The 26,282-nt window shown below is 40.3% G+C and overlaps 1 protein-coding gene across 1 annotated transcript in view; it reads left to right on the top strand.

Moving 5' to 3' along the window:
- Positions 1-25,916, top strand: part of ntm (neurotrimin) — a 119,705-nt gene extending 93,789 nt beyond the window's left edge. The window contains exons 3-8 of the mRNA XM_041952344.1: positions 3,564-3,689; positions 20,191-20,319; positions 21,122-21,242; positions 21,474-21,625; positions 22,574-22,609; positions 25,816-25,916. Of these exons, the coding sequence (XP_041808278.1) occupies positions 3,564-3,689; positions 20,191-20,319; positions 21,122-21,242; positions 21,474-21,625; positions 22,574-22,609; positions 25,816-25,916 (665 nt within the window). The remainder of the gene's footprint in view (positions 1-3,563; positions 3,690-20,190; positions 20,320-21,121; positions 21,243-21,473; positions 21,626-22,573; positions 22,610-25,815) is intronic.
- The last annotated feature ends 366 nt before the right edge of the window (positions 25,917-26,282 follow it).

Here is a 26,282-nt window from a genome sequence, read left to right as displayed (position 1 = left end):
CACAATAAAAGCCAGCGTGAGTGAATTAAAACAATTCTGCAGTTTTAACTCACACTTAGTAAAAGTGAGTTGAAAACTGAATAGATAGCTTGGTCAGTGGTGTGTGCTCAGCTCTGAGTGTCTCTTCCACCCTTTTGTGGACTCAGGGTTAAACAAACTAGCCAGTTGCATGGACTTCATTTTCACTGGAGTAGAGCAGGAAAGAACATGTCTCACTCACACTTATTGGACTCAAAGCTCAGTCACAAAATGCATTAGGGAACTAAAACAGCAGTGTGAATTAAACATGACAGTGATACCATTTTAATATAAACATAATTTCCCTTTATCGATTTGTGTGATATTGAGTTTATTCTTTTTGAAAAAAATCTGTTTCCTTCTAGGGTATAGAACATTCAAAAACAACAACTGCTGTGGTGAAGTGCTTGCATTATTCATCCAAAACTGTTTTGCATTCGTCAGTGGGAAAAGGAATGAGGATTGTCTCATAAAGGAACGTGACTGACACTTCATCCTTGTTCCCAAAATGTCACAGCAACACCGAAATGTGAATCATTGCACCTCTACAGATCACCTACACTCATCAGTGATTCTTCTTTAGTCGACATGAAGCTTTTAACTTGTTCAGCACAATGTCAAATGAACGCTTGTGCTGCAAACTTTTTCCCAGAGGAGCTAGCTCCTGGGTCCCTCGAGCTGGAGCTCAACTACACTACCTGTTCTCTCTCTCCATACTGATGGTGTGGTCAGTGCTCACACCCGAAACATTCCCAGAAGGCAGCTGATATAGACTTTGGACAATTTCATCATATAATCTGGAACCAATAAAGGTTGCTGTTTTTTTTCTTTGTTTGTTTGTTTGTTTTGCTATTATTATCTTGTTTGTTAATTTTCTTTATTTTATTTTTTTTCTAATTTATTAAGACAGTTTGTACCTAATACATCAAAATTAAAAACATTGGCAAAGGACTTTAGGGAAGTATTTGAATTTAATATCCATTAACATTTTTAGCTTACAGCATTCAAGTCATAACTTGCAGACTTAAAGGGGTTAGGGGCAATTCATATAGACCAATATCCCTATATACAGACCTGGAATTAATATGTTTTTAGAGCAAGATCACTTTGGCCTTTGACAAATACAAATTTATTGGGGCATTCTGGACAAAATGTCAGGCACCAAGGCCAAAACCAATGGTACAATAACAGTAAGTGATAATTACATATTATAAAAACAACAGTAGTACAATCAACAATTAAGAGTCTATGAGCATTGAAAAACAGCACTGAGTTTATTAAAACTGTAACCTGAATGTTTGACTTTTCCACAAAATGTTGTCTTGATTGCTTTTTTCAAATGTGAACAACTCATATTAATTGTTACTGTTATATTTTAATGATAAATTAAGTCGATAAAATGGGTGAAGGATGATAAAGATTAACCTGAACAAGTTTCAACATCCATGCAACTATTAGCATTTGAGTGTGAGGTCATAAGAGTGTCACAAAAATGACTTGAAACAGTTTTTTACGCTTTAAACATTAAACACACAGATGAAAAAAAAACGTGTCTCTTTGTGGCACTGCAGACACAGCAGCACACAGAGAGGAGGTCATATTATACAGGGAAATATTTGCTGTTCCTGGCTGAATAAATGTTCAAGTTAATAAAAAAAAGAGGAAGCTGACAAAAAGGGCAATGAGCTTCACCAGGAGTCATTAATAACACCATCAACCACATCATGTATAGGAAAGTAGTTTAAAAACACTTTGACAAAGGGCAACCATTGACTGCACACTGCTCTCAGAAACGGAGTACAATTAGCTGATAATTAGCGTGATCAGCCACCGTCAGCAATCAGTACAAACACACTTTATTAGACTGTAGCATTAAACCAATAACTAACTACCGTCAATGAACGTCTGACAACCTCATCATACTTTAGCAGTTACCTGCTGTTTCTTATGGTGGTGACGAAACATTCAAAAATATACACAGAGCATTTGAATTAAACAGAAACTTCCAGAGCGCTCCAGGAAAAATATTACACCAAACTCCCTTTAAGAACAGGGACATGTTAACAATTCCTCACGAGTTCACAAAAACACGTCACTCTAGAAACACAAGATAAAATCAGTATTAATACGTTCACTGTACAGTGTTCGGCTGCTTGTGCTTACCATTAGTGGTTGAGGAGTGGGAGAAATGTTGTGCTGCTGTTGATTCTATGGGTGCAGCCCTCTAAGTGCGAGTGCCAGGACAGGAGTGGGTGAAGAGTTTTAGCCTCTGCCCACACTACTACTTCTTGGGCCACACCTCGGTCTCGCCTTGTGTACATTATAAGTTGAGCTGGAGCAAACAATTGGCTCTCAAGAGCAGTTTTTTATTTGGCTTGTTAAATGAACCAATCACAAAGCTTAGAGGACTGTGCCTCAAGAATCTGGAGTTACAGTTTGTAACTAACATTCTATTTGTACAACCTCCCCCCTTGAAGGCCAAGGGATAAAGGTGAAGCAATACATGGCCTGCTGGGTCCACACACACAACAAACACGAGAAATCATCAACCACTTCATACCTCATTAATGCGTCATAGCGTAATGATGCATCACCAAAGGGTACCGAACAGGGGGTATATGGCCACCCTGACACAATCACACAGATGGCACTGAGACAACACAATACATGATATTCACCATGAGGGAGTGAAACTGGAAAACAACATAAAACCTACTGCTGTGAGAAACGGAGACAATGGCTGCACACTGTAACAGTCCAACAGAGAGGAGGTGGGAGAGAAAACAGCTGTCCATGCACTGAGAGGCACGAGGGAGAGTGCACAGTTAAAGCACCCCAAATAACAATCAGTCTGACAAAACACTCAATAGAGAGTGAGTCATAGAAAAATGAGAAACATACCACAGATAGTGACAACAGAGAGAGCAGGGGGAGTTAATAGATAACTGGAATAGTTAGAATTAAAGTAAGTTCTCTTTCAAACCAAACACAACCAAACCAACCTTAATCATGTCATGTAGTTGTACCATGCAGTGGAAACACACCTTGTCCAGGAATTCACATTAGAGACACTACTGCTCACAATCTCCATAGCAAGGGTTAGTGTTAGCACATCTACCATTGACAGTCTGGTCATCCACTTGGTTTCAACCTAATATAGTTTGAAGACAACCTAGTCGTAAAACGTAAAAAAAAAAGTCAAAAAAAAAAAAAGACCAAAAAGAAGGGTACAAATTGATGCAACAGAGGCCAAGATATCCTGGCTTTTTGTTCCAACTGTGGGCTAAACTCAAAAAATAGTGGATCCTACACTTGATCATAGTATCCGTAATCATAGTGTCTTTTCATTAAACTTGGTTAAACTGAAATGAAAACCAATGTCCATCAAAATATCAAAAATTTAGTCTCAAAACACACTCTGCAATTGTTTTCACTTGCAGAGTAATACTTCCCATGACAAGCAAACTGAGCTTGATGCGTGAAATTGTATCTTTATTTCCCTTCACCATTTATTAAATTCACCCATTTTTTATTTGCTTTCACAGTACCACCGAAAATCATCAACCTGTCAAGAGATATTGTGGTAAATGAAGGCTCCAACGTCACCTTGATGTGCCAAGCCAGTGGTAAACCAGAGCCCTCCATCAGCTGGAAACTCATCTCCTCCTCAGGTAACTTGTTTGTCTCTAAATAAGGACTTTTGCAACAGACCGCTTTTCTGCTATATTCACACTTTCATCTTAAATAAATCACATTTCCTGTGCTTCCTACAGAATTTTCCTCACTGTCCTTCTCTCTGCCTTTCTCTCCTCCCCTCGCCCCTCTGTGTTTATCACCCCATCTTTGACTTTGTGTGACCCCTGGTGGATTTCTCGCTTCACTTATTGCCCATCATTACCTGTTTCCAGATCATCATTACAACGTAATTGTTCACAGGAAAATAAACTGACCCTGTTGTTATTGGACTAATTAATTAGGATAATAGGATGGATGTAAATGTTGTGGAGGGACTTTGAATGACAGGATTAATGCAGAGAACATTAACAGAGTGTGGCGCATTATGCATATACAAGCATGCCACATCAAGTATGTCCGAAATCGGGTTAGTAGCATTGTGCATGCTCAATGGAATTTATTTCATTATCCCTGCTGAAGACTGAAGGAAACCAAGTGCTAGCTGCTATTCCTGTGTCCGTGCTTCACTTAATCAGGCAACATGCTTGCATTCATAATGAGTCATTTTTAAAAGCCAGAGTCAGTTTGTGCTTTCATCTGCACTGTCGTTCGTGCTGAAGCAGGAACCTGGGATTTGAAATGTTAATATGACACAAGTGTGACTGACCTGTCTGTAAGAAGATAAGCAGGGAGAGGGGCATTGATTGGCTCCCGTTTGCAAAATGCTACTGTACATGCTTGTGCATACATTATTGTGCAGGCTATTTAACAGAGATGGGGAGCCTATCAGCAGTGTTGCTGGATTGCTGTTTTGCAGCTAATTGCTGCACCTTTGAGGCAGTTGTTGGAGAGGCTGAAGTATCTTCTTGTTCACTCATGTTGTCAGTCTGTGGTTTGGGTCCCATAAGCTCCTCTGTCATCACTAACAGAACCCTGCAGTCTCTGTATGAACAACAGGGTCACTGCTTGGTCCACCAGATGAGCATTAATATTTATGTTACCCATCCTGTCATACATCGTCAATTCTCGGTGTTCAACAAGCTAATGACTGCTCACTGTGGGCTGACTGACACACAGTTTCTAGGAACTAATAAAACTTTATGTTTAATGAGTGAGTGTTTGAACATATTGTTCAGCTCTGTCTCAGGTTTCTCGGCTGCTGCTGTATGCCTAGCATACCAAGCCGAGAATGCTGTAAACACTTCTGATATATTACCTTTAGACAGGAGGAATACCTGGCAAGATCTAACAGAGGAAGTTCTTGTGGGATACGAAAATGTAGCAGCAAAATACTTCCAAAACAGGTTGAGTCTTCACCACTATATAATCACTAAGGACAAGGAAAGTTACTCTAAAAAGTATTGCAGAAGAAATGGCACTACTCTTAAAATGTGTTGTTGTAAAAGAAAAGAAATTTTCATTTAATTTTATTTTTAGCTGTAGCCCTCTGTTGAATGGTTGGCTGCAAATATAGTGCAACCCCAGCTCTAATCTCATTTCACCTTTTTCCTCATCCTCTATGACCTTGCATCAGTGCTCAGCAAGGAGGAAAACAACCTGGGCCCAACTTCGTATAAAGCTTAGTGGACTGTTCTTTTCTCTTCTCTTTGGCTTTCTCACTTTCTCTCATTTATTAATAAAGGAGTGATGACAGAAAACAACTTGACAGTATTTTGACCAAGCTGTGGCAGCGATCTGGGAAGACAGAGCTGTACATATTTTTTTTTTCTCTGTTCCTTTTACTAAGGATAGAAACAAGAGGTGTCTGTATAGAGAAAGAAGCAAACTGTATGACAGACACTCAGGAAAGCATATCTGAAGAAATGTCATGGAATGGATCATAGTTGGAAATGGTCTTGAGATTGTCAGTCAGTTTGTATCTCCTTCCATTACACAGGACATCTGACGTTACACCGTCAGTTTTCAGTGGGATTGTGGAAGCAGTACGCCTCTTGTGGTCCTGGCTCTGGGAGGATCAGGTTTGGAAGGGTAAAGCTGTAATCAGAGATGAACTGACATCGTAGCCGGAAACTGGATCCGTCCAAGGTGTCTATATTTAAAGTCAAATAAGCAGCATATGAGGAATTCTTTCAAATAGTTGTGAAAGATTCATTCTGACCCACAAATGTCAAACTGCTAATCGCGCTAGAGGAAAAGTCAGGGGAGCAGCGATGTCATGAGGACTCATCCTCTGGGCAACGTAGATGTCTATTCAAAATTCAGTGGCAATCCAATCAATGGTTCCTTTAGCAGCAGTGACTTTGTTATAAGGAATGTCAAATATATCATTGTTTGGTGTGGCCTGGTAGATGGGAAGCACAAACCTGCAGCCTTTTAAAACATGCCATGTTAGTTCACTCCAGCAACATAGATCATGTACGCTTTTGTTGCAGTGCAAATCTTTCTGGCCCATACAGGCTTCCTGCACACACAACCTCCTATTTCTGTGCTTTGTCATCTCAGCCAGGGATAGGCATCCAACCGCTGCCTCTCTAACTACACTGTGGACCCTCTATCCTTTGCTTCCAGCGTGAGAAGATGCTGCAGACACCTGCTCATTGTCCTGCCACCTTATGAAAACAATGCAGTGTTTCATGTGTTATCCATAAAAATGTCCTAGGGTGATGAAAGAGTGCATACTTTTTGTTACAGTACCTGTGATGATCATAAATCCCTATGCAGGTGCATTGTTTTGAAGGGCAAGCTTCAGAGATAAAAAGGACAATTAGTAATCATGTGCCCTCCAAAGTACGCCCCTCCCCTAACAGCCTAAGATGGATTCAGTGACCTCAGTAAATCACTGATTCAGATCTGCATACTCTGCCGTCCACGGCCTGAACTGAGTACTACTGTAATATTGGAGTTCCACTGAATACACTGCTGTCTGTGATCAGTTCCAATGATGCTCTTGCATCCAGCACACATTCAATATGAACGGTGGTTGTGAACAAAAGTGAGTGCAGTTGGACTCTTTGAAGGCTGAAGAACCAACAGTTACTGCCATGACCAAAAGGTGCCTTTCTGCACCAAATGTTCTTTTTTTTTTTTTTCTTCTGGACAGTTGTATTGGAGTTGAACATTTCCGAGGAACGTGAACCCTGGGATTGCCAGCTCAGCCCTGCTGCCTCTTCTGTCCTTCAGCAGAGCAATAAACACAACTTAAACAGGGAATGTGGCAACTTAATGGTGGTGGCTGTGCCATCTGAACCTTAGTCATTGTATGCGAGTATGGTTGACAGCACTGTAAGTCCAGCTGCAGACAGTTCCTGTGAAAGGTCATTGAATGTAAATGACACAGCCTGCTGCTGTCGTTAGTGTAACAGTGCAAGACGTCATTGTGTTGTTGTGTTCTTATTGTCTAATTGTCAAATATTGATTTGACATTCATCGCATGATCACATTCTGTTGTGTACTCATCCAGCAGCAGTAAGTATGGTCTGATAGGGAGATGGAGTCAGAGGACTGAGGGCTGTGACTCATTGTGGAGCATTTTGCTGTGCTGCTTTATGCAGAGAAATGTGACATTACTTTGTCAGAAGCCATCGGCTCTCACCGGATTCTTTATGGTTCAACTCGTTTTATGCTTTCAACTTTTACAACATCAGTACATTAAAATGGAAAGCAATATGTCATTACTTCATAATCTGCCCATTTCCTTGCTTGTCACAGCCCACATTATGTAAACACTGCTCACGTCGTCGATGATATTGTTTTTTATGTGCACCGATGCATCTCAGATGTTTAGTTCTTGACAGGTTTGGAGCAGAGGCTCAAACATTAAACAAGTCGCTGTCCACCACACGACATGTCACTGTGCTCTAGGCTGACCAGGGATGTTTGGGTCAATCCGCTCTGGTGCTGTGACCTAATCGTGGTGTAAGGCATTTGATGAGCATACTGTGCAAGCAGCTTGACCAGTGCCCGTCCTTTCCTGCAGGAGGCTACAATCTGTGCCCCAGCATGTCAGACACCATACACTGTTTGGATATGCCTGCTTGTCATCTCTAGGGACCACTGCAAGGTCCTAAAGGTAACAGTGTGCTCTAGCGGAGGTTCTTGGCTGATGGTCACACAACATTGAACCGCCTTTCCCCCCACACGTTTATATTGCTGAAATTGATGGGAGTATGTCCGACAGTTTCTCTGACTTTCTGACGCCTACAATCTGATATGAAGATTGACACCATTGTCACATTGCACTCTTCTCTATGATTGCGCAGGGTGAAACCCTGCCTTTGAAAGTGGCTGTTCAAAACATCTATTAAAGAGTTTGTACGAGTTCCCTTCTACAGACATGGGCAGTAAGGCACAGATCACAATGCTGAGTTCATTTATATCACCTGTGTAGTAATGGAATTGACCAAACTCAGTAATTCAGTAGGACCTAATCAATGATCTGAGCAGTGGTTCACTGATTCCAGCGACCTGCTGGTTGACTGTATCTACTTCCTGTTTCAGTGCTGTCAGTAGGAATTTGACAGGTTTACAAATGAACATTGTGCTACTTAGAAATGTAATGACTGTGCCAAATGAACAGTCTGAGCTGAGCTGGGAAGTGTGAATGGTTCATACTGTCACAGAAAAAATGAAGACTAATACAGTACACCAGAACAGCCCATAATTGATTTAGCAAGGTTTGAATATCCATTCAGTGACATCACGTCTGAGGGAATGAAAATGACACATTTATCTATACATGAAGTTAAAATGGTCATTTTTCTTTTCCATTTCAGTGGTCAGATGTAGCAGCTGAGAGTTTATGAAGGCAAATATAATGCCTAATTAGGTAAAACTCCTCATTTGCTTTTTTCTCTTGAACAGCCAATCAATAGTCTGTGAAACTAACAAAGGATGTTTATTCCATTCCAGTACGTTCATGAGCTGATTAAGACGAGTGCACGTAAAAAGGCATCACAGGAGAAGAGAAGTTCCCTCACTGTTTTGTCATTTTTACTCTTAATTAGTCAAATAGTGAATGAGTGAAAGGAGGAAGGTCTGACAGAACTGACACACATGAACACATGTTTCCGAGGCATGGGACTGAACCACTCAGCTGTCTCTGGGAACGGCTGCTGTGAAATCCTGTTAGCTGGACTCAACAGCTGGTTTCTTTGCTTCTTTAACTTCTGGGCTGTTTTTGTGTCAGACCTCATGAAGGTGCTGTCTGTTATAATTGCCTATGAATACATTTTGATGTGGGAGGAGTTTTAGGAAGCTGAGTCATCCAGCTACAAATTTTCACTTTTCACTTTTTCTCCCTGTTTCCTTGTTTATGAATGTGGCTCAAGTAATAATTGCCTAATATGGTAGCAGTAGTATTCTGTTGTATTTTAGACAGAAAATTAATATACTATAGTGTTGATGGTCTTTCTGTTTTACGTAGAAGAATGTGGCCCTTTGTTGTTTCAAGCTGAATTTTGACTACAAGCTGCAATTGCAGAAGATATCTGGGTGACTTTCTGCCCTGTGGGGCCCACCATGTTTTGCGACATCAGTAGTTTGAATCAGGTTTCTCTGCATCTCTCATGTTTTTTCATGGAGTGTTTTCAAATAAAGCAAAGGTCTTAAAACTAATCTTTGATAGAGAGACAGTTCCGATCACAAACTCTGCTGTGCATCTGTGCACTGCAAGGTAGCTGAGGAAGTGTGTGCATGTCCATGTGTTTGTGCAGTGTGTGGCTGCACATCCACAGAGTCTGAGTTTTTGTGCAACACCAAGCTGATTGAGAATATTTATGTAAAACAAGCCATTTTCCAGAGCGGCAGCTCCATTCAAAGGTATTCTTTATTCTGTGCTCATCTCAGCACTCTTCATGATCAAAATGTATGCAGTGACTGGTGGCTTATGATTATTTATCTGTTTAAAATCCATATCTGAGAAACTACATTGGAATTCATAGTGAAGATCTTTTTTGCTGCATCAACACAACTACAATTCAGGGATGTCTTTTGGCTCTTAGGTTAGTGTGGAATGGAAATGTAAATAGACGTGTGTTAACTTGAGAAGCTGTCGTTTAGATTGTTCTCATGTAAGATAAAAAAACAGCAGTGACTGAGTCATTTTGGTTGTTTTCCTCTCAAATTGTTCACTTTCAATGTGCAGAATTCTAGCTTTTTTTAGTTACCTTTTTCTTATCAGTTTCATCTCCCGTATTTGAGATCCTGATAAGCGAGCTTGGTAAGAATACACAGAGTCACACTACACAGTTGTCGCCCTGACTCAGAGAGCAGCAGAGCAGAAAATGTCCCAGTACCTGCTGTAGTCCAAACTTCTGTTCCAGTATCTCCCAGCTGCAGAGCAACTCTCCTCTAGCCCGGGGCCATTCAGTATGAGCCCAGCTATTGCAAGCACTCCGGGGTGTTAAAAAGAGTGAATTAAATAAATAAAGATCCGGTGTGTGTGTGTGTGTGTGTGTGTGTGCATAAAGATTGATGATTTCAGGCTGAGGCCGGAGCTCACAGCCGTGACCCAGCTCCCCCTCACCTTTGATAGATAGATGGCTTTAGGGGCTTTTGGCAGATCAAAAGTGATCCTCGGTATCTCCCACAAGACCGCACAACCTGACTGCAAAGTTTGTCAGCCCAGGCGACCAGCCGACGCCCCGGTGCATTAGGGGAGCCGAAATGAACATGCACATGATTGAATTTGGCCTAGGAGCCATAAAAGTTTTCAAGATTTGCACAGGTCTGGTTGCTTGGAAAGATTCATTTGAAGTTGGAGTTGATGGAGTTAGTAGTCATTGTAGATTGATCCCTTTTTGACCCTTTTGAAGGTTAAAGGAATAACATAAACTGTAATACCATCTTGGATGATCATGACAGTGTTCATTTTGGCACTTGCTTAGCTTTAGTCCTACTCTTTTGATGAAATGATATTTTCATCCACTGCCCTGTGATAATGTTCCATTCACATTAACTTACCTCTCCATAAATGTTGAGTGCAGCCCTGTGTTTTCCTAGTTTGTGCCAGCTGTTACTGTTACTGCCTCTTGTCTAATTTTCAGTGGGATTTTTAATCAATTTAGTCCATGAACATTTTACTTTTTCCTTCCAAGTACCTGTCAGCTTGCCAGTTAGCTTATTGTAAGCTAACATTACTACTTAATGTTACTGAAATACAAGATGCTGCTTATTTTGTAATACGTATTTAACAATATCATTTGGTTTTGAGAGTTAAATAAAAATTGTAGCATATTTCATTGTAGTTTTTGTTATAGAAGGTCACGCATGCCTTGTTGCACAGATGATTCCTAATGATTTGGGTGGGGGGAACTGATTTTGATTACTGAATTTATATATATATATATATATATATATACATATACTTGCGGCCGTTATATTATTGCAATCACAAACTTACTTCACATGCTTTAAATAAAACAATGTGTTCGCTCATATTTACAGGCATGTATTTCCTGTGCTGTGCAGAAGCAAACTAATGGCTGCTGACTTCACATTGCTAATTCAATCTGCTCCTATGCAGCTTAAAGATTTCAAGTTCAATTTAATATGTGAAGGATGTTAATTTACATTTTTCACATTAATGCTGCGTGCAGTTTTCAGCAGCTCTATTCATTTTGGCCTATCAGTTGTTTTTATTTATCATTTTCTTATGACACTTGAGTAGCAGGGACAGCTAAGTATAACAGTTTACTTCAATTAGTATTTTATTTACTACTTTTATATGCAATATAGCAATAACGCTGTTGAAATAATACTCAGAGAGACAGACTGACATGTGGCGTGCATTGTTTTTGGAAAAAATGACTCGATATACAGTCTCTAGAAGTGTATGAGTAAGCTTTTCCCCATTGTCTAGTTAAAAAACAAACAATAATCTTAGAAATTGTGTTATCAATACTTGTAGAATTGCAGTACTTAAGAAATCACAATACATATGGAATTGGCACCCGAGTATCTTAATAGAATCAAATCGTGAGAGAAACATATCGTCCCAGCCCTACTTCTGACTGGATTTCCTTCATTTGCTGCATGTGTTTATGGTCCCTAGAGGATGGATTCAACTGTGGTTATCAATTTTCTCAAGAGACAAAAGGTTTAATTCTGTGGGTATGATGTTTTTGAAATATACAGTGTATATTCACATTTATCTGAAAAAGGGAGAACATATATATTACATATAATCAATGGTTTGACTAAAAATGTGCCATTATGTAAGCGTAATTTCAAAATAAATGATTAAAAAATCACAATTTTGACCTTTACCTTAACAGAAAAACATTTCAAATGCAAAAGGATGAGGAGGGGCATGACTCACCAAGCCTATATTTTCATGGACATTTTGTTTTTCTCTTGACTTGTTCGAGCAGTCATCTGTCCTTTTGCACAGTCAGAGAGAAGTCCTTACAAGACAACTCACAGTTCACAGATATTTTACAGGACAGGGCCTGTGATTGGATGTCAGGTGACTCAAAGTACTGGACTCAATTGCACGACTCAGACACTTCTTTTCAAGACATATTATTACAAAACTCAAGGTGATAATACAAAATAGAACAAAAGGTGTCAAAAATGCAAAGTACAAAAGAAATACTAAAGTACAACAAAAAGCGCTAAGGATATTCTCAGGAGACACAACCAAAAACAAGACTCTTTTACTATAATGGATATTCACGAGGATAAACGCTGGACTGACGTGTAACACAGGGTTGGCACGAGACAATCAGGCACAGGACAGGGGAAACAGACATTATATACACGAGGTAACATGGAATAGGTGGAGACAATCAGGGCGGGGCAGACAATCAGACACGCGGGAAACACCAGGAAGTCAAGGGCCTGAAACGAGAGGAGAATTTGTTTTCACAATAAGACAGGAAGTGCAAGACACAGACCAGACAGCAGTGAACAACACCTCAACAGACCCGACAAGACATAACAGTGTCCTCACACATGACGAGATCGCCGACTGTAAAAAATCAAGGATTTGCAAATGTGCTGCCTGGTGATTACTGAGTAGTTTTGAAGTCAATATCTGGGACAAGGTAGGTCCTGTATGGGACAAACCAGTTAAGCCCAATATACAGGGCCACCCCGGATAATACAGGACAGTTGACAGTAGGCAGCTCTATTGTTGTATGATTTAAAAGACTGTAGATTATTCTGTAAATTGGCAGTGTTGAATATTGCTGCCTTTACCTCCCACAATTATAATCATCAATTACTGTTTTACAAGTTAATTCAAGATTTTGCCGAACAGAGGAAAACTAAGACTTACCAAAAATCCCTTATACACAGTTCTCTGTGAAGATTCTCAGTCTTCCAGGTCGTGATTATTGAAGAATGGTTGAATCTAGGGCAGCTGGACTTGGTTGCAGAAAACTTGAAAACATTTCTCATCCAAAGGGCTTCTTCAGTTGTAACTGACTGGTACGGAGTCCCAGGCGTTTAACCTCTGTGTGGTTGTTATCAAGCTCATTGGTGTGAATAGTGCTGCTGGCTGTTGTAACGGCAGTCGTGATAGTAAGAAACTAAAGCCTGATTAAGAACTCAGGAATGCTGGACGCATCGGACAGGCTGAAACACACCTAAATTGCTCCTGAAGTGATCTCAAGTAAGAGGCTTTATTCTGGGCAGAGACAGGTTAATGATAGTGTGTTACTGTAAGCTTCATTGTTGTAGAAGATTTACTGTAGTGTGAGATTAACGGGCTGCCGGGTCCTGTTGTTGCTGTTTGAGGTACCTTAATCATTATACTTGCTGCTTGTTTCCGTGTGCTTAGCATGTTATATTGATTGTGTCCTGCACCATCAGGCTTGTCTTTTGTTCGTTTTCTGCCAGCGTGGTAAAGCTGGTACGTTTGACCAGTTCAAAGACCAGCGCCACAGCTGATGAACTCTGAGTTCACAGGCTGGGTTTGTGTGTGTTAAAGACACAGTTATTGTGTCTTTCCATGACGGTTAAGATCTCTTTTTGGTTGGAGCACGTTTCCCTCCCTCTGTCTTACTAACCCACATACTCACACATCCACACGCCTTTACAGGCGTTCACACACACACACACACAAAGGTGCAGATTGCAGTAGCACAACTCAGCTGTGCTCGCCACCGTCTTGTTGTCAGAGGCATTTACTATGTCCTCGATCGTGTTCCATCATATCTCTTTTTCAAGCCTTCATGTCTCTCACGCATGTGCAACATGCTTGCTCACTGCCTTTATGCTTGTTAGTGTAGCTGCTTGTGTTGTAGCAGTAGATGTTGATTGATTGAAGGATTATTGATTGCTGATCAGTATTGCGGTAGGTTAAATAAACACTACTGTAAAGAGTCGTCTGTGATTATTTGTGCATATGTGTTGTGGTGACAGCTGGTTGTGAGGGTCAGTGCTCAGATTCAACCCTTCACTGTTCACCTGATAAATGGAAAATGGTGTCTTAAACATTGGCATTTTGAGTGAACAGCTTAAAACTGCATCCATAGTTGGTTATTGTTCCCTGATCTCAGAATGGTGCCCTGTTATTATTAACTCATATTAATAGCTGTATTGATATTATTGCAAGTATTGGTATCAGTAACTACTTTTCATATCTGCTTACAACCAAACCTGCTTCCACCAGATGCCAGCAGTGTTGTTGCATTTGTTCTTCTTTTCTTCACCACCTGCAGTGTTGGCATTTTTCCTGGATCTTGTGTTCATTTTCACAGGAGTCCAGTTTGGGTCTCCACAAGCTTTAAGTGTATCCCTGTGAAGTTGTGCCCTTTCTCTTCGCCAAGGGCACTTGTTGAAGCACTGTCAGCTCAGTGTTGCAGGGTTCTGATAACTTCTGACTTGTGCTCCTGATAAAGGAAGGTGCTTGGCGGTCCTAAACATAGCAAACTACCACACCAGGGTCACGACCCTGCTCAGTGACACTAATACATATGAAACAGTGAGAGGAGGTCCTACCAGTGGATACAAGAGAAAGGCCATAGACAACAGCTACACAAGGAGAAGGCCATCAGTTGTGAACAGCATCATTACCTTGAAGCCTTCCTGTGCCTTTATGGGCTCTCCAAGATATCAGCATCAACTCAGTTACTTACAACATTACCAAACACATCTACCATCTTAACCCCTTGGACTATTAAACACTGAAGTGTGAGCTTAAGGAATGGGATTTTTAGTTTTCTTTAGAAAAAATACAATTTCTTCTGATTCTTTGGAGCAGGTTCTATAGGTTCTAGCTACTTTCCGTCTTCTGTCCCTGGGCAGATAAACACTACACTGAAAAACACAGTTTCACAGTTTCAGTAGTTGTTTTTATAGCAGAAGTTTCATCAGTGATTTCTAGACCAATCTTGCACTATTTTACTGAATAAACTAATTTGACTGGGTTATCGACAGTTCTTCTTATTGGAGTGAATGGAAATTGTCCACCTCTCAAGAAGGGTGTATTTTTTTTTTTTATTTAGCCCACAGAAGCAGAAACAGAAGAGTGATTCATCCTTTCACATTCACTTCCATGCTGCCCATTCTCTGTAGCTCTGAATCAAATACTGCATGCTTCACTTGCACAGCTGCCTGTCCTATACCTATACCTGAAATACAAATACACCTGAGAGATTAGTAGCAGCCATGGTTTTCATTTTCTTTTGTGTGCGCAAAAATATGCGTGCTATTAACAGGTCAAATGTAAACCATACTGTCACAAGAGATTCTCCTCACTGGCAAACCTCTTCAATAGTAGTAAAGCTGCGTTAGTGCATTGCGGTAATACGTAGAACCTTGTGCAACTGTATTTCAATGATTCCTTTCTCCTGCTCACCCCTTTTATGTTTGTTTCCTTCAAAGAGGATGATGCATCAAAGGAAGCCTGGCACATTAAGAAATTTTATATGCTGAAGACTAATAATCAGTGGAAAAATAACTATATATTTACCTCACACAGTGGTAGCAACAGAGCCACAGTTTAAGAGTCAAGCTGCAGCACAGCAGCGATCGGTTCCTCTCCTTCATCGTCTTCTCGGGCATCTTTTGAATAAGTGTTCTTTCTTAGTTTGTCTGAGTAATAAAAGCTTTGTCACTTTTTCTTCCACACAGTTCACTTTGACTACCTTTCCCTCAAGAGAACACTGGTAACACAATATCCACTCCCACTCTCTTTTGGTTATGTGTGTTTTCCTGTGTGTTAACAGCTACTATCTGCCATTCTGCTTCTATTTCTTTCTCTCCCCCGCTTGGATTCATCAGTTTAAATCCTCCCTCACGATATCCCCATCTCCTTAAATGCCTATATTTCTCAAGCATCTGCTCCCATTTTTTTCTAAAGTTGTTCCCCTTGCCCTACACACAAATGCATTTCTCTCTCTCCATTTCCTACCCCATTTTCTACTTTGCCCTTGAGTTTGAGGAAGGCGTTTCAGGGACACAGAGAGGGTACATTATCTTCTCCTGGTGTCCCCCGAGACCTCCATGGCTCTCTTCGCTTTCTTCTCCTGACCACCTTCTTCCGTCTGGCTTCCCCGATGTCCCCCATGTCACTTTGATGGCCGAGCAGGACACAGTACTACCCCGCTAATGACTTGGTCACAAACCCAGCAGTCCTCTTCATCAAAGACTCATGAATTGGAAAGGCAGCTCACTTGTAGAGTCAACAAAAATGTACTTTGCCGTAGGTGGAAACTTGTAAAATATCAGTAGTCATGCTGTTATAAATGTTGTTCTTTGTGAACACATACCCATTAAAATGGAAGAATGCTATAATGAGGAGTTCTTTCTGTGTTTTTCAGAGCTTTGGTAGTGCTGTGTAGTGGGCACTGAAGTGTCCTGTGAACTCTTTGTTCTCTCTCTTGTACACACAAAGAGAAACATCAGTCTTTGGCACGTGGTGCAGACAGTTTTCAGTGGCTTCACTTGACAGCAGAAGCACATGAGGAGGCTCAGTAGTGCAACCATGAGTGGACAGACCAATGAGATAATAATGATTTATTGCTATTTTTTAATGGAGAATAATTTGCGTGGTACTTTACATTTTAATGGGTGATGGTGCAGGTGACTTTATATTTATTAGGTGATGGATTTGAGGGGTGACAACCTCTGATGCTAAGCCAGCCTAGGCCCTGGAAGCTGACGGAGGTGGAGCAACATTAGGCATACTGAAAGACAATAATATGATGATGATTGGGTGAACTATACATTTAACAGGTCACAAGCTTGATTAGGTTTGGGCACAAACAGACTTGGCTAGGTTTAGGGAAACACTGTGTCGTTTAAATGACTGCTTCTTTAATGTTAAGCAATCTTTGTCATCATGGTTATAATATTAAATACCTGTTAAAGGTTCAGGAACGCTCGTGGTCATGGTTAAAAGAAGCCAACGTTGACTGCAGGAAATGAGAAACGGCTCTCTGTAGTTTGCACTGCCAGCAAGTTAATTTCTCAAAGCAGCTGTCAAATAAACACCAGGGTCACCCGCTGGTCAAAAGAATGTTGCAGATAAAGATCGTGCACTGATGTGTGCAGTAGGTGGGCAGGTGAAGGGCTATGAATTGAAGTGAAAATGTACATATTATTATGACTAAATTAATACTTATCTTTCAGTATTTGTGCTATGTGCACACGTGGCACATACAAATTGGTGTTGACATTATCATTCCTGAGCTGTATGTCAGCCTCTTTGAAACGCATAGCTGGTACGCATGCACAACAAGCATGAGAAATACACAGCGTCAGCGTTTCAAAACCCATCTTTGCTGACCAGGCAGTAAATGAACTGGACCTGGGTTATAGAATGGGCGATGATGTGAATGTGATCACTTTGGGTGGACACTGTAAACAGTTTGCACTGGGAATCTGTCACAGTCTAGCACATTAGTAATGCAACCCTTATGGATGCCAACCACCATAAAACTTGACAGGAGACAGCAGCAACTGCCGTTGGTCATCAGTACAGATTTCTTGTCTACAAAAAAACAACAGATGATACAAAGAAACGCTGTGGCTTGAAGCTAACAATGAACGCACCCAAATTTGGTTCAAGATGTGTTGTTTGCATGAACATCTTGCAGATGAAACAGGTGTGTTTTGTATGGACTCAAAGAATTTCAATCATCCATTATTTAATAAACACAAAATACACAAATGTGGCACAAGCCAGTACAAACAAGCCAGTCAAACTGAAAAGTCCAGTTGTCCACTTGCTTAACAACTTGAATGAAGAACAACTACAAGCTCTATTTGATGTTCTCTCCTCACGTTTCATAAGACTAAACACGTCCACATCCTCCTGTGCTGAGGATTTTGCTTCATTGAAGTGACTCAGGGTGAGTGTTGGAGGTGCTGTGAGAGAAATAATGGCTTGGCAGTGTCCTCTGCGTATGATTTTGTGCGAAAAGTAAGTACAAGTAACCCAGTTGTCAACATCAAAAAAGTAGTTATATTGACCCCTACCCTGCAAAGGCAGCGCAGCTTGTGATCTTCACACGCCAACATAATAAATAATAAGGACAGATCTTGTTTGTCGCATACTCGTCTGTGGAACTAGCTGTTGACCTTTGAATGGAGGCCGCTAATCTGAGGCTCAACCAGGCCCTGAGGGATGCATCTTCATCATCTACTATATAGAAAGCTGAAGAAGAGGACAGTGATGGAAACACCTCACTTACTGAGTCTCAAATATCATCTTCTTGTACTCACATGAGTACCTGAATTAAAAAGTTACGTGCACCCCTGTGTGTGTATATGTTGTTGACTCATGTCGCTACTCAATTTACCTGCTACAATACGTGAGAGGAGCATCTTGTTCCAGAATTTGCCTTCTCGTCAGCATATCCTGGTCCCCCACCATCTGCTGCGACCCTTGTTCATCCGGGTGGCGTCGGAGCCAGTAGTTATTAGTTTAGTTGTATTTCTCTTGCTCATGTTCCCAGGTAGGCTTGTGTGCAGCAGTTGTGATCTATGCCTGGGGACCCTGACTGGACGCCTGTCTGTGTGTGTGTGTGTGTGATCTGATGCCCTCCATCACTCTCCTTCTTAGGCATCTCACCTATTCCCCCATGCTTCACGGTGTCTCACCACATAATCCATATATGTCATTTCATAGTATCTGATGTTATTTCGTGCTATTCAGTATTAATCTACAATGCATAAAATATACAGGGTATGAACATCAGCAAGCATCCACACATATCTGACACAACATTACTATTAATAGTAAGCATGTGTGAGGAAATGTATGGCTTTGTTACAGCTAATATTGTCTATTGTCTTATTGTCTGTTTTTGAGGTATTTATGTTGGAGGTCATGAACTATCGAGAAACACTGATCTAATGTGTCAGTGTGGAGGACAGCGGCTTATGGCGCCGGTGTCAAGCCACTTGTCGTAAAACTGATGCTTGATCTGAGGACTTTGAGAACGTGTGTCAGCTGGCAGCCTTGTCTTGATTAACTCTCTTCAGAGGATCACAGTGTGCGTTAACTGACACTGCAGTCTCTATTGGCGAGATGCAGTATCCTCTTTTGAGAGAAAGCCAAGCAGAAAAGGAACAGAGTGGAACTTGCTTACCTGTTTCAGTCCTCCTGATACCTCACATCAGGTGATCAGTGTGTCAGCGAGGACTTCTCTCCCTAACAACCCTCCCATGTGCAATTCAGTAATCTGTCTAAACTCAGCAAAGTGAATCCATGTGCAATTTATTACTGTCACCTACCAAGATCTTGGGAGGAGGCTTGAAGTCAATTACATCTTTTGTTCTTTACGTTGAGTGCTGTGTTAAGTGTCTCTGTCAAGCGTGTCAAATTGATACAAGAAAAAGTGGCGGGGCTGCCATTTCCCCTGTTCATATTCTCATATCTCAGTCGTAGTCCTGGTGTGCTCGCAGGCTTGAGACGTACACACAAAAGAGCAGAAAACGAAAGTTCTGACAGACAAGTGATAATGAATGGGGGCTTAACAAAGAACTAATCAGCGAGTGTTGTAATGTCCTCAGAAATATGTCAGTGAGCTCAAGAACTGGTCTTTGTAAGTGTTAAAAGAAACAGCGAAGAAGCGTCAGAGACAGAATTGGGCACATGTCATGGTATCTGCTTGTGTAAGTTTTGACACACATGTAGCTGTGTGAATTTCACCTGTCATACCAGATCAGGGTGAGACAAGAAGTAACAGGATCGTTTGGCGCTCCTGCCTCTGCTGCTGAACTTAGATCTTTGATTTCTGCATTTGAGTTCCAGCTGAACTTCTCTCTTTGTTTTGTTGATACCAAAATAGATTCTCCTTTTTCCAAATAGCAGAATCATTTTTAATGCGCTCCACTGCCTCGCAGTTAAAAAAAAAAACAAAAACTAATTCAAATAGGGCGATGAATTATTATTGTAACAATTATCAATAGCGACAACTTCCTCCTTTCTCTCCATTCATCGGTGTGGTGATTGCTTTCTCACAGGCCACACAGCAACAAAGACTCTGACAATGACAATCCTGACCACAGCTGTCCACTTGTCCATTTACTCTGAATGACCGTCTCCTCTTTCTCCCACTTTGTGTGTGTGACCTCTAATAGGGGACCTGGCATCAGACGACGAGTACCTGGAAATCCCATCTATCTCCAGACAGAGAGCAGGGACATACGAATGCACGGCTGTCAACGATATCGACACAGATGTCCAGACTGTGGACATTACCGTCAACTGTGAGTCCACTGATTTAGAATAATATTGAAAAAAAACTACATCAGCTATTTTCATGATCATAAAATCATTTAATTCATTTATTGAGCAAAAGTGGCTCCAGCTTCTTAAATATGAACCATTGCTGCTTTTCATTGGAAATACCAGTGAGTAAATTGGCTGTGGAAAATTGTTGTTGTGTTGTTTTATAATGATTAATTAGTTAATTAAAAAGAATAATCAATATATTGATTAAAAATTACTACAATAATGAACATTCAATTTTTTACTCCTCTGATTTAAGTTTAAAATGTAAATATTGCATCTTTAATAAATGTCTGTAATTGCCATAGATTTCCCTTATTCCATTTATTTATGAACCTTGAGTTGAACAGTTTTCCAAATTGCGGTCATAAAAATGTGATCTTTATGAAGACCAAGACTTGAAATTTGTTTTTTTATTTAATCTCAGTTTGATATTATCACTCCGTAAACTGATCAACAGAAGATGAATCTGCAATGATTCTGATTATCTATTAATCAGAGGCATGTTCTAACAACTTCTCAGTTATGATGTCATACTTTTATTTGGTTAATTTGTTGAAAACAATTGGAAATCTAAGCTTTTTCACTCTTTCACCATTGTAATAAATATTGAACTCCAGTTCCTGTTTACTTGTGTGTCTTGGTGTACAGCAGATCACAGCTATGAATCAGAATCCTCTGAAGAGGAGCAAATGCCGTGACCCCTCTCCTGACATCCTTGATTTGAGCTGCCTTGTAGTCCTAACCGCAGTGCTCTCATGTGTTGCTTCCTCCTTGTAGATGCTCCAGCTGTGTCAGAGGGCAGAGATGTTGGAGTAACACCGGGCCAAAGAGGAGTGCTGGAGTGTGAGGCTGATGCAGTGCCCGAGGCAGATTTTGAGTGGTATAAAGATGACAGAAGGTAATGGGTTTCACATTTGCATTTCATGTTGGCTAATGGGAGAACTGTGTGTGTGCGTGTGTGTGTGAATGCTCTCTGCCGTACTTTTCACAGTTATTGATGGCTTTTGATCGGCTGCCAGACATACGGTCATTTAAGATGAAAATTAGTCCTAATTATGAATCAAATTATTATTATTGTGTTAGAGTTGTAATCACTATCTGCCCATGAATTTTTTGCTTGTCCATGTAGGATCTTCAATGGCTTTGATGGCATGGACATTGTGAACACTGGGTCACTGTCGAAGCTGACGTTTTTTAATGTGTCTGACGGAGATTACGGCAACTACACTTGCGTTGCCATCAACAAACTTGGGAGCTCAAACACAAGCTTCCTTCTGTACGGTGAGTACAGGAATGTGTTTCCATGCTTAGTGCTACAGAACGGGACATGAGCCCACGATGCAGCTGCAGTGTATCTGCTAAGTGTATCTTTTAATTAAAGGACTTATCTGCAACTTTTTTCATACAACTTAAACTCTCTCTCTGCTAATATAACATTTTTTTTTGTGATGCTAAGAAAAAAATACCTTGAGTTTTACAGCGATTTCTTTTGAGTGATTCTGAATGGGAAAACAAGTATTCCCTCTCTCTCAGATTTGCACCGTTTGACATTAATGTGATGGCAGGTTTAACATACTGCTTTCATTAGATCGATGAATAAGAAGTCAGTTTGCTGATTCAATTCATATTCAATCATTTTGATGTAGCAAAAGCACGTAATAGAACACAAAACAGTCTCCTCTCCTTGTGCATACAGACATTTTTGTACATGTCCTGTCATGTCAGACTGAAGTCGCAAGGAAGATTAACATAAAAGACTCGTGTCTGAACGACAAAAAGCCATCACTTTAACAGATGATGAAGCCTGAAATGTTACATATTTGCATTTGAGAAGGGGTCTTTTCTGGACCAGTGGGCGTCATTTGCAGTTGCAATTCCAGCTGCATCCACTACACGGCCTCACAGCCCAGCGTTGTTCCCAGGTGTTTGCTTCAGAACAAAGAAATGACCACATATCACCACATGTCGCTAAAGTCAAGAATCTTGCGGGTTATCGATGAGTAGCTGTCAGAATTCTAATACTGGTGTGTTTCAGCTTTAAAATGAACTTCTGACACCACCTGTGCTTTGATGAATGGCTGTTGGCATTATTATCAGTTTGAACACTCAGCCGGAATGTAAAAGTCCATTCAGCAGCCTACTTTTCATGCTCTTCACAAGTGTTGTCAATGATGTGTTGCTGTTCTGTTTCCGATATGTTGCTCTGTTCCATTTGTTCCCCTGGTGTAGTGGTAATTGAACCCACTAGCTCAACACTATTGCAAGGTTAGTATTCTGCACCAGCATGCACTTCAACTGTCATGGATCGAAAATATTAACCGCATGCTGGCAAACATTGCCGTTTTCACAAACTAGAAGTTAGTCTGCAATGTCACAGTGTTTGACAAGAAGAGACAAATCACTTCTGGCCTCTTTGATCATGTCAAAATTGCACTATAATATATTAATGACTCTGTCCTCCTCATGAATTGACATGTTAAACTTGCTGTCTGGCAAACAGCATCTTTGAAGGAGAAGAATGGCAAAGCAAAGCGCCATCCAAATGTCATGTGAATCTTTGTGAAAATGGTCACTGTAGCCTGTTTCCTTAACTATGTTTCACCTTTCTCTTTGCAAACCTAACCACCCCTCTGTGTGACTTGGCTTCATTTTGATGTTTGCATGCTCTTTTTTCCACTGTAAGTATTCTTCATCTTTCATTATCGCCATTTGTGCTCGTGTGAGTGTTTGTACCTGTCGTTATTGTATTTCAGATGTACATCCTTCACCTAGATTAGTGAAAGCAACCACAAAAAGCTACATCCTCAATGAAGGTTGAAATGTTTCTTGGATCTGAAAAAAGCAATAAACATGATAAACAAACACAGGAGCTGTGGTGAAACACCTCACCCATCTTGACATTAAATGTGTCCTTGTGACTGCTGGTTGCAGCATCTTGTAAGCAAACCCACTCCATTAACACAATTGTATTAATGGCTTTGATTTTGGCGAGGAGTGAACGTCATTATTCTAATTAGCCATATGCAGGATTAGGGATAATCCACTGTGGCAGAGTAATTGGATAGATGCCCCAAAGGAAACTGTTGTGAACTCATGGAAATCCAGGGGAAATGAGTAGTCATTGTGTTAAAAGCTTCAAAGTTAGAATTTGCCCTCAATTCTCATACAGCGCTTTCATTTAGACGGAACTCGCCTCATCCCTGAAAAGAGCACGATGAAAATATTATGCATTTTAGTTTTTGCATCATAAATTGTATTGTATTTTAGCATAAGATTCCTGGGACTTTCATACCATGCATGCAAACAATATAACACTTGGCAATATTAGAAAGCTACAGGTGCATTAAATACTAAAGAATAAGGAAAACAAGATAAAGCATTTGTTTCCATTGTGTATTTGAATGTACCAAGGTTATGGCCAGATGAATAAGAACAAGGTTAAGCAGTTTTATTAGATAAATAAGACTGGAAAGATTAATTCTGTCCACACCACATATTACCACATTTAATTTATGGCTCCGTGTTTAAGAACTGTAAGCGAGAAATGGCAAATTATACTTCCATCATGTGTGCTTTCACACTGTATGTATTCCACATATTTTATACTGCATGTACTATATTTATTATTTTGTACTATAGTCAGACTTGGACAAATTAGCATTAAACATTTGCATTAAATATGCTGACAGAACAAGTGAGCGAAGCAAACCTGGAAGTCAAGACATCATTTTAACAAAGTCTTGTGGGTTTTTAAAGCACTTGTCAATAATAAGAATGCCCTTATTGAATATAGAATGACCTTATTTAAGCAACAGATGCTGAGCAACATGAAGTTTTAATCCCTTTAAACCTCAGTGTAGCGTCTGATTCTGCAGACCATGTCATTTTAATCATCACACTCAAAACCAACAGCTATCTGCAGCACTAAATGTTTTACTCCCTGCCTCACAAATGAAAGCTTTCCCTGTAATGTATCATTGTCATTTAATGTGATGTTTATTCATGTAGTTCCCAACCAACCATGGTCCCTGGCCTGTTTCCTGCATTCATCCACCATTATCATCCAAAAAAGTGACTGTATATATCCATATTAGGCTACGTCTGCTTGAGTATTCACAACATGATGCTTGTCAATTATGTCCTGACTGTATCAGTCTTCAGTTTAGCAAAAATAAATCCACATGAAATCAGACTGCTACAAAAACCATGAACACAAACACTGCTAAGCACTGCGAGCTAACGGTGATGTGAACAGTATATTTTAGGGCTTAGATTAATACAACTAATTTGTTCTAACAAACACATTCTGTGGAGAAAAGACATTTGACCCCTGGATTATGTTCCCTGGCAGTGTTTTTTCCAGTGAAGGAAATGCTGCATTTTGGCAAGGTCAAGGGTGGATGGTGAGCATGTAAAGTTCAGGACTTAGACATCAGGGACTAGGGTTCACATCCTGTGTGTGGTTAGGTTTAGGCAAGAAAACCACTTTGCTTCCAGCTTTGACAGACATCATGGTTTTGGTTAAATGTTAATAAAATCAGCTTATCCTGTGTTGTGGTTCAAGTTGACTTTTTCAGTATTTATCTGAGACCACAATCTTTTTCTAACCCAAACCAAGTGCCATGAGCACCTAAACACAGTCATAAACAGCATTAATCATGCTTTAGTTGCAATGAGCAGATACAGATATTGCAGGAAAGCAGATGGGATATGTTGTCAGTGAATATTTTCAGCGTTCATTAACATCAACTCCTGTTATCAAATTCCACCAGCTTAGCTGTGTGGTGGTTAAAGTGAATTGAATTTTGCAGATGCATTCTGTTACATTCTGCTTCCTATTTATGATGAGAAAAAAGTAATCCAGGCCTCATTAAATTTCTCTCAGAATGTATTTGCTGTTGCAGATTAGTTGTGTGCACATCTAATGCCTAGGAGATGGGATTACTTTATCCAGAGATTCAGTAACCACTTTCATGGGTCATAGTGCTCCAAGATTCAACTATTACTGCTACTCAGGGTCTCTGTCGTTGACTTGACACATATGGAACTCAGTGGTAGGAGACACTTTGGCATCACAGCAGCAGCAGAGCAGGAAGGAAACTGAGGAACACTGCTAAAACAATCTGTCACAAAAACTGTTGATGCGATGTGACGAACAAAACCTTGCATCATCACTGTGATGACTGTAATCACTAATTATGTACACTGGTTTGCATGTAGAAAATACAGTATGAAGTCACCCTGTGTTTTCATACAAAGACTGCACTGTACAAGTCACAGTAATTACAAAGTCACACATTTAGTGTCAGGCTGGAAGGGTGTTAAGTCTCTGAATTGTTATCAGCAGATAGAAAGTTCATTTAAGAGCTTACCTTACTTCCAGTAGTGCTGACACGAAGGAAAAAAACAATCTTCAGAGGTGAAACTTACCCAGGTGTTTTTTTTTTTCCCCTTCGTCTTTCCCCCGTCAGGACCGAGAGCAGTTCAGGATGGCAGCGGCGGTGCAATGGGAGTGCACTCACACACCTGTCTCCTCTTCATAGTGTTCCTGCCCTTCCTGCTCCGATTTTGAAGAGGAATGGATTTGAACACAAGTATTGTGTGTGTGTGTGTGTGTGTGTGTGTGTGTGTGTGTGTGTGTGTGTGTGTGTGTGTGTGTGTGCGTGCGTGCGTGTGTGCGCACGTGAGTGTGTGAGATTTTTTTTTTTTTCTTCTCAACTGGAACCATAAACTGATGCACAGTGAGTGCATGGAGTATCCTGCTACATAATGATGTTGACCCACTAAATAAATACGTAACAAACGTTTCTGTTGTTTTTTTAGATTTCAAGGATGTAACAAATGTTTCACATTTTACTTGAATTATGTTGGATATTTTTCTCTCTAAATTATATTATTCTGGATTGTCTCTTTTATGTATATGTCTCGGATTTTTTTT

The sequence above is a fragment of the Chelmon rostratus genome, chromosome 14 (assembly GCF_017976325.1).
Source record: "Chelmon rostratus isolate fCheRos1 chromosome 14, fCheRos1.pri, whole genome shotgun sequence".
Lineage (NCBI taxonomy): Eukaryota > Metazoa > Chordata > Actinopteri > Chaetodontiformes > Chaetodontidae > Chelmon > Chelmon rostratus.
Note: the sequence above shows the minus strand (reverse complement) of the source record. Positions and strands in the feature narration are given on the sequence as shown.